General features: G+C 36.8%; 1 protein-coding gene across 2 annotated transcripts; it reads left to right on the top strand.

The window, feature by feature from the left end:
• The first annotated feature begins 4,342 nt into the window (after window positions 1–4,342).
• On the top strand, window positions 4,343–7,908 carry LOC105049961 (nuclear transcription factor Y subunit B-10). 2 transcript variants are annotated; one of them, XM_010929783.2, is made up of 2 exons: window positions 4,343–4,434; window positions 6,748–7,908. In XM_010929783.2, the coding sequence occupies exons 1-2, from the start codon at window positions 4,377–4,379 to the stop codon at window positions 7,497–7,499; spliced, it is 810 nt and encodes a 269-aa protein (XP_010928085.1). In that variant the 5' UTR covers window positions 4,343–4,376; the 3' UTR covers window positions 7,500–7,908. The 2 variants fall into 2 exon arrangements, with proteins under 2 accessions (XP_010928085.1, XP_010928086.1); XM_010929784.3 differs by lacking the exon at window positions 4,343–4,434 and adding an exon at window positions 4,518–6,586.
• The last annotated feature ends 1,773 nt before the right edge of the window (window positions 7,909–9,681 follow it).

Here is a 9,681-nt window from a genome sequence, read left to right as displayed (position 1 = left end):
AAATTAATTTTTCGCTAAGTTTTATTCCAATCTCAATAGCTTGCAGTCTCTCATTGTCATGCTTATTTGTGTTAGATATTGTGCAACTAGATTTATTCATATATTGATTTTCTAGTATTTCTCTAGCACAATTTCTTTTGATATAAAAGCCTTGTACTCTATTTATTATATGGTGGACACAACGTGCATCTTGGGAGAACCATGTTAAATTTTAATATGCCACATCATATTATTTTCTATTACTTTTATTATCTTATTCAATTCTTTATGGGTTTAAGAAGAGTAATATAAAGTATAATACTGAAAGTAGGGAATAAAAATAGTAAAAAATTCTCACAATCTTCTTATCTCTAACTAGTAATTATTATTAACCAAAAATGCATCTCTTCAAGATATCCCCATAATAAAATCAATAGAAAATATCAAATCAGTTTAAAATTTTGAATCATAACGAAATAAAAATCATAAATTGAAAACATAAAGATTCCAATAATATTTAGAGGTAACCTAATTTGAAATCAGATTAATTAATATCTTGTCATATATAATATCTAAAAAAGTTAATTATTACTTAACTAAAAATGTATTTGCATTTTTATTAATTGGTTATGGAAATAAAAAAGAATTTCATGTACACCTTTTTTTTTTGGGTAAGACATGTACACATTTCATAGTATTCTTTTGTAATGAAGCATTAATGTATTTTCAAATACTTAACATTTAGAACAGTAGCTCATCCATATATTGTTTATTAATTTTGCTTCTTTCAAAATGTACATATTTTGTATATTACTGCAAAAGGGAATAGGTTATGCTAAGTATAGTAAAGCCAGAATATTTCTTTATAATATTTTCGTTCAATAAAATCATTATATTTTTAACATTCTAAACTTCCAGTTGGGCATATGAGAAATAGAGAGATCTCATAGAGGAGAGGACGAGGATGGAAAGAGTGTCTCAAGGCGAAAAAGACATTTGGCAAGATCAAGATGGAGAGTTCGACTAAGATCGAGATAAGGATTAGAGAGAGAAAGGAAAGATTTGGACATCACGAAAGTCAAGGTGATGAAGAAGGAACTATATGGAGAATGATGGTGGGGGGAGTGGCAAGAGAGGGTTAAACTTTTTAGGATTTTGGAGAATGCAGGACATAATGGCAAAAGAAACTATGGTAGGGAGATAGAGAAAGGTTAAGACAGAAGTACAAAGAAAGAGAGAGTAGAGAGGAGAGAAGAGGAGGAGGCTAAGAGGATATTTGCATCAATCATTGGAGCTAGAAAAGATGATTGGGGGGTGCCTTTATCGAGGGTATTGAAAAGTAAAGAGAGGAAAGCTCTGATAATTTTAGGAGGGCAACCTATTAGTGATGTAATTGAAATTTAAATATCTATAATGATAATTTTGTGACAATTCGGGACCTCAAACTAAATGGCTAGTTAAAAGGCATTATTAATTAGATTCCTTGGCCATAAATATGTATCAAAGATCTTTAATACCACATAATCGATATGAGACTGAGCACATGCCCACATAGTTTCTCACATATTACTCTTCCTACTTAAACTTTGGCATCCTCACTAGCAGGTTAACGGTCAAAATCTAATCATAAATAATATGACCAATGCCTAAAAGAGCCCTAGTCTATATGATTCACTCTAATTAACAATCTAGTTCCTCACATAGAAAGGCTAGCCTAAATTATTAATTATTTTGATTTTTTAATCTTGTATAAGTACTCAAGATCTCTTCATTGCACAACCAATATGCTTAAACACATCCTCATACACTCCTATATGCTTCCTCATTTAAGCCTCAAAATACTCATCAAACAAAGAATTTAAACCTTATCAAATTTGATCCTAGATATCATGATTTACTCATTGTCAGCTTCATAAAAACCTATCTGCATAATGTTCCTTGGTCTATACAGATCATGGGTCAGATCTGTTTTGATACTATTTGTAATAATTTAAAGCTTCACCTAAAAAAACTAGCATAAAAATATTATTTGGATTCTTTGGTCTATATAAGTCCCCCCCCCATCCCAGCAATGCATACTCGATGTGAAAGAATATGTGGCTGCACCGACTCTTATAAATATATACCAAGAAGCATTCAATTCAAGACACACAGGTGTATCGAATGTTGGGATTCATATGCTATATTTAAATGTATGCAATGCAGTTATGTGCCAGTAGGGATCGAAACAATCACTATCTAATATAGGAAAGCTTCCATATATCTGTGCTATATTTTAGGGTCGCAAAGGCCAAAGAGAGGATCAACAACAAGGAGAATATTCTTGAATGTTTTATATTTATAACGACAAGCAAAAACTTTAACCAGATTTAGTTTTGTTTTGGTAAGATCTTCTATCAAAATCTTTTAAATTCCAGGATTACAACCAACACAACCTTAGACTTTGTGTGAATTTAAAGAGTTTTATAAAATCAATATTAGAAAATGGAGCATAAAATTTTTTGAAATGTGAAAATAAAATTTATGAAAAGTATAAATTATATATACATCCCAAAGCTTAGGCTGCGTCTTTTTTTTTTTTGCAAGCATATCTTCAAGCAGAATTTCTCTTGCTTAACAGGATACATTTTCTCATAGCTCCATCCATTAATCTAAGATATATATATATATATATGAAAATAAAAACTGAGAAAAGATAGATTAGCCATTTAAGTTGTCTTCGTAAGCAACATATTATCACCTATGAATGCCATTTGGATCAAAATCAATCTACAATATGCCACATGTCTAGACTCTCTTACCTAATAATTCTTAATTAATTCTTCAAACATTGAATTAAAGTATGATGTTATTAAAGTTCACTTATATAACTTAAATGATATTCTTAAAGCCTGATATTATTATCTTCTTGCAATAAAAATCCATTCATATATGTAGTTGAGAATATGAATAGACATCAGAAATTTGGATGGACATTATTTTACTATTTATATATAATTTTTTTAAAAAAATAATTCATTATATGATCTAGAATCTGTGCGCAACATGCGGGCTCAAAACTAGTATACACACATACACACACAAGATCAGTTAGTGATCTAATAGCTTTGAATTAAGCAATTAAAAGTTATTCTCTCCACTCACTGTTATTTGGCAAATACTCTAACATCCAAAATATATTCCCAATAGCAAGCATTAAATCCACATGTTTTCAAAGAAAAAACAAATTATTTCTTAAACACACAACTCATTAGATCAATTTGGACTTTAAACAACTATTGCAATACATGATCAAGAAAAACATGAGCCTCTTGACCTTAATGAAAATTGGGTACATCTATGTGTCATTTTATGTGACATTTAATAATCAATTTCTTCTGTGCGTCAGTTGATGAAAAACCCTAATTGTCACTATTTTCTTTCATGTTTTCCGCCATCAACTACATCTCTCGCAGCGAAAAAAAAATCGCATCTCTCAAAGAACTGTGTATATAACTAGTAAGGTAAAGGCAGAAGTGAAATTGGTATGCATTGTTTACGTGACATCATTTCAACTCATGATTAGATGAAGATGATTAGCCCTTTTTATCCTTTCGAAAACTAATCCAAATGTGTATTCTTGACATTCATGGATCAGACAGCACATAGTGCTCCATTCCAAAAATAAAATTCCCTCAAAAAAATCATATATATATAAGATGAATTTAAAACTAGGAAAAAAAATTAGGAAAAAAGAAAAAATTGAACTCAAACAAAACTTTGTCTTTGCAACGTCTCTTTTTTGAGACATCATTCTTGTTGTGCAATATTACGTGTTCATGAGTATGGTTTCAGTTTTGTAAGCCTCACTGACTTTTGTTCTCTTGGCAGGTAGCTTAATTGAATACAGCTGATGTTAAAGTTCGTAACCAATTTTGTCAGGTGCTAACAGAAGTACGGATGCTCCACATGTATACCTCAGTATAATTTAATGCACAAACCACAGAAAATAGTTTTGCTTGTGAAACCAGCTAATTCCAACGTAACGCTCCGGTTTGTAAATGTGAAATCCGTCTCCGGTCTTGTTTATCCAGCAAAAGTGAAAACGTTTTGTTTGCTCTCATCCATTGCCACGCACTGCGCGCATCCTAATTAAGCATAAGGAGTCGATCGAGATAACCTCCTTGGGATGATATGGACCGTCCGATGTCTGATTCTTTTACCCATTCATGCCTAGGGATGCTAGATAATTATCCCACGGTATCATGGAACTTTTTTCTCGTGTCGTTTCTATGGCTTTTCCTCCTGAGCATGCCACATGAACTACCTACCAGCATTATATATAGGAGCCTCAACCTCACGGAGTTCACCATATGCACCCCCTCGGTGGCAGCGAGAGAAGAGAGAGAGAGAGAGCAATGGCAGGAGCTAGTAATGGCATCCCAGCCTTCCCACGGCTACCAAGAACGAGCTCTGGTAATGTAGAATATGCCCACATGTATAAGTATTAATCATGCATGAGTCTTATTGATGTCTTTGTTTTCTTCTCTAAAGGCTTCCACTTTCTTCTCTCTTTTTCAACATAAAGCCCACACACATCGCATGTCCACTTAAGCCATTTCCAGTATTCGGTTCCCTAAACTACGCTATTTTTTACTCTCTCTCTCTCTCTCATCCGCAGTCGTCCATTAAAGCCCACATCCATTGCTTGTCTAGCAAATGATATTTCCGTTCTCCTGCTCCATAATCTTCCCTCTTTTTTACAGAGTCCCAGTTAATAGCTTTCTCTCTCTTTTTACGAAAAAAGAAATACTCTCTCTCTCATCAAAGACCCTCATCTACCGCTTGCCCGGTAAATGTTATTTCCGTTCTTCCATTCCCTAACCTACATTCATCTTCACAAAGTTTTATCTCTCTCACCTCCCCCCTCCCTCCCCAAATCCTTATCCACCACCACCTTCTCTTTAGCCTTCTATCCAAGGCTACATCCATAATGTGTCCACTAATGATTCTATGGATCTAGATCAACATTTGTTTCTTTTAAGTTCTAAATATACATATAGGCCATTCACCTATTTGTTAGGCTTCTGCTCTCGTCTCACTGTCATAGTTATACATATTATGCTGCAATTTTTTCCTTATTTTCTATGTGGGTGTGTTTATAATCTGGAGCATATATTGTGTTCTTTGAGTTTCCTTACCTATCTTGCACTCCTATGTTTTCTATTTACTATGCTTATTTTATCTTGAGAAATATTGCTGTATACACACTTACACACACACACACACACACACACATACATACATACATACATAGTTGCATGTACATAGCACATGGACAACTCTTTGGCTATGTTACGAAAAGAGTAGTTATGAATTCTATAATATATGTACAATCCAGAATTGATAGGTTTTAAATGTTCATAAAAAAGTTATTGCTTTTCATCATTTTCCATTGGCGAAGATTTTAAAAGGATTTACCTATCATCCAATAAGTCTCTTTCGGTGGAAAAAAATGCTAGTCCTATTTAAGGAGTTTCTTATTCCTTCAAATATTTCATGCTTTTCACATGCACACTTGGAATATATGTCTAGACTGCGCCAAGGAGGCTCATCTAATAGTGTGGTCCACCTCTGTGTCAAAGTACAGTAGGGAGAATAATGAGAAGTTATTTCCTCCTAAATTAATTCCTTTCCTAAAAGGAGAATAATAAATATAATAATGCTACAATGCCATTGATGTGGATAAGCTCTTGTAGCTCATGCTTTACCTTACGAGAGCAATGGTTCAGTTTAATAACGGGAGCAAGTGCATGCAGATTCTAGCAACAATTGGAGAATACATTTGAATAGATAAAAGATCGAAGATTTTAATTTATTAATCTAAATGATCTTTTTGTGGTTTGGTAAAGATGATGATTGCTATCAGAGGTTAATTTCCAGTTATCTTGGCTGATATCGCATAGATTTGTCTTCTCAACCTGCAATGACGACAAGCACTCATGTGGCTGGGGTGGGTGATAAGATCTCCTTTTTCTCAAGAAAAATAAAAACAAAAAAGTAACTAGATCCTAGTGAAAGATCAGCTTCAAATCAATGGTAGATTTAGCCATCTAAGATCATACTAGAAAAATTTCTGGCTAGTCTTCCTTCTAGAGGCGACCTTCTAGTTCAAAGTATTCCGAGAGCACCTGTTGGTAGACACGGTCACTTGGGTAAAAAGCCTTGACTGGCTGAGATGGTTTGCATGTGCCATGCACGCCGCGCCCCATGAGAAATTTCCCTTTTTTTTCCAAAATAATGGATATATATTTATTCCATTTTCGGTAAATATATACTCTTCTTCTCTTTTCCAGCACGTGAGCCCGCCCAGGCCGTCGCAGCCGCCGAACGGTTTCCTAAAATGCTTTAACTCAAATTGCCTATTTCAAATAAAAACTTAGGTGGTTTTTTTTTTCCTTTCCTCGGTCTTCTCTAACATTCTTTGGTCAACAACGCTCCCATTCCCTTCCCGGCGAAAAAAGTGCTGTTCACTGCTTGCCAGCCAATCCGCTTCGCGATATCCATCGACGAAGCACGACACCTTCAGACGTGGCATCCCATTAACTGGACACGCGTCATCATGCAAGTATGCAAACCTTTTTTTGGGTAAAATATGCCCGCCTCTCTCCAGCGCCATTTTTTTAGCGCTTGGTGGCTTTGGGAGCGGGCATCCGAGCGTCTGCCACGTGTGCTCCTGCTTTCCACGAATTAATTCTCTTGCACTGACCAAACCGTTGTGGCGTACAGGGATGGCCAGACCATTCGCCAGCGGAGTCAACTCGAGCCAGGCCGGTCCAGCAGGAGGAGTCGACGCCGACCAGTCCGGTCCAACCGCCGGGAACCCGGTCCTTCCCGGCAGCACCGCCCGGGCAACCGCCACCTCCTCCACTACCCAACCCCAAGTCGGCAACCTCCGGGAGCAAGACCGTTTCATGCCGATCGCCAACGTCATCCGCATCATGCGCAAGGTCCTGCCGCTGCACGCGAAGATCTCCGACGACGCCAAAGAGACGATCCAGGAGTGCGTGTCGGAGTTCATCAGCTTCATCACCGGCGAGGCCAACGAGCGCTGCCAGCGGGAGCATCGGAAGACCATCACCGCCGAAGACGTGATCTGGGCAATGGGAAAGTTGGGCTTCGATGACTACGTCGCCCCACTAAGCCGGTACCTTCAGCGCTACCGCGAGCTGGAAGGCGACCAACGTGCCGGCCTCCGCGGCGAACATTTCCCGATCATCAAGCAGCGCCGCCACCCCCAGATCAGCGACACTGGCCGCGCGACAGACGTTGGTGCCCAACCACTCTCAATGCGCTCGCCGCCGCCACAAGCGCCGCCTCCATCGAACCTCGTCATGCCCCCGATAGTGCCTCCTCCTCGCGTCAACCATCTCTTTGGCGAAGACCCGAGAGCAGGCTACTTCCTCGAGATGTATTGGGGTGGGGATGGTTCTGGGAGTAGCAACTCCGGGGCTCCACCAATGCCTGACTTCTTTCAGTAGAAATCATCCAGCAGTAGGTATGTCGCAGCAAACAATGCTAGTATGTAGGATATATGGCAGTGTTAACTGATGGGAGAGCAAAGAAGAGGGTCTTCTTTGTTATGTGGAATTGATCACAAATATAAGAGAAGGTGGATGAGCTTCGAGAGTGGTTTAGTTGGGGTTAGAGTGAGGTTTGATGGCTAGAATTTGTTGGAAGGGATGGGGAGTGGAACTTGTAGGAGACAGACATCGTTTTGTGGGTGTGGCCTTCTCCTTTCATGGTACCGTGATGAGTGGAGACTGTCTTGTTAAAAATTTGCTAATAGAAGAAGAGCAACTTCAGCACTTGTAGCATGAACTGTGACAAGGAGCGATATCTCGTGCGTTTCTTGGTCTTTGTTTACGTATCTCTGTTTATGGTTTTCTATATCTGCTGCGGTATTTATGTTGGAAATGGCTTTGGTCCAACCTACAGGCCTATTACATGTGGAAGGGAGATTGCTAAACTAATATGAAAAAAGATGAACAGCCAATAGTTGTTACTCTCTTGGTCAGCATCTCTATTCTAAAGGCTTGACCCCATAAAAGGTCCATAGTGCTAAAAAAATATATGAAAGGGATGAATCACTCAGGGTTCGAATTGTTTTTGACGTTTTAGACGTGGGGAAGCAAAAAAAAATAAAAAAATAAGTTTTAAAAAGTAAAAAAATTTTGCTTTGCATATAAAGTAATTATTTTGATTTTTTAAATTTTTACCTTTTGCTTTAAATGATGTTATCAAATATTATTTTTTGATTTTTATTTTTTAAAAATTAAAAAATAAAAAATATATTTTTTAATAGCTAACCAAGTGCACCTTTAGGAATATTATTGTTGCTTGTTTGAGGGTTGAGTAGGACCACCTCTATACGTGCTTCTCTTGTATAGAACAATGGGACCAATTTATCAAATAAATCTAGTAAAAACAATTAATGTGTCATACAGTTTCATGGCAAAAAGATAAAATTTAAGTGTTCAAACGAAACAATTAATGTATCATACAGTTTGATAGGATCAAGATGCTGTCGTTAGGACACCGTGATTATCAATCAAATTCCGACTTCAATAAAAATTAAAAATATATAGAAAGTAGTAAGTCGGGTCGAATCCACAGAGAAAGCAGGATTTTGATTTGAAAATTTTGATTTTATAAAAAAAAATAAAATTTTGGAGAAAGCAATTTAAGTCGGAAAACAAAAATTAAAAGTACGAAAAATAAATCGGGTACTAAGATCTACTAACTAGATCCTAGCATCTACTTGCAATAAACATAAATAACAGAAATTTAAAAAGCATAAAAATAAATTGATACTAAGATCTACTAATTAGATCCTAGCATCTACGTGCAAAAAAATAAAAGACAGGAATTTAAAGTGCAGAAAAATAAATTTTGCATTAATTGAAATTAAAATTTAAGTATAAAAAATTTAAAAGAAATAATAAAATAAAATAAAAATAAAACTGTAACAAGGATCTGAAGTTGATCAGTCAAGCCTCATCGGGAAGATGGTTGATGACCTCTCCGTCTTCCGTCGTACTCCGTAGAGTGAACCGACTTTTCTTCTTCTTTTCCTTGGGTCTCTAAAGCTATTTTATTTTTTTTCTAATTTTTTTTCTATACTTTCTACTCAATTTTTCTGCTCTCAAAGCTTATTCCCGGACCCCCTATTTATAGATGAATTTTTCATAATTTTTTGATGGGAAAAGGAGTCCTAAAACCCTTAGAAATCTTATTAATCTCCTTAGAAATATTTCTGACCGTCAGATGGAGCTTGAACAGCTCAGATCTGATAAAAAATCATAGTTTTAATTCTTATCAAAGTCGAATCGAATGTCAGTCATTGAATCTGAGTTCTGATGAAGTTCTGACCGTCGGATAGTGCAAAAGAGTCCTGAACACAGCCGGCAATGAGTCTGAACCGTCGGATCTGGGTCGGATTGAATCTCAGCCGTTGGATCGCGCTCAGGATCTTTCTCTTGCTGTAAGCCACGCCTGTGGACCGCGTAACTATTCCTGTGGACCGCGCCCTGGCTCTGTGGATCGACCGACCGGTCCACCGTGCACCGGAGGTAATATTTTTTATTTTTTAAGATATTTTAGCTCCGTTTTCGCTCCGATTTTCATCTGAAAAATTGGAAAAAAATATGCATTAAATTCTTC

Source organism: Elaeis guineensis, chromosome 8 (genome assembly GCF_000442705.2).
Source record: "Elaeis guineensis isolate ETL-2024a chromosome 8, EG11, whole genome shotgun sequence".
Taxonomy (NCBI): domain Eukaryota; kingdom Viridiplantae; phylum Streptophyta; class Magnoliopsida; order Arecales; family Arecaceae; genus Elaeis; species Elaeis guineensis.
The sequence above is the reverse complement of the archived record's forward strand: the minus strand, read 5'-3'. Positions and strand labels throughout refer to the sequence as shown.

Bases quoted from the DNA above. Each gene is read 5' to 3' on its own strand.
- LOC105049961 (XM_010929783.2), top strand. From the start codon at position 4,377: ATGGCAGGAGCTAGTAATGGCATCCCAGCCTTCCCACGGCTACCAAGA. The intron at 4,435-6,747 runs GTAATGTAGAAT...TGTGGCGTACAG, and splicing joins GCTACCAAGAACGAGCTCTG to GGATGGCCAGACCATTCGCC.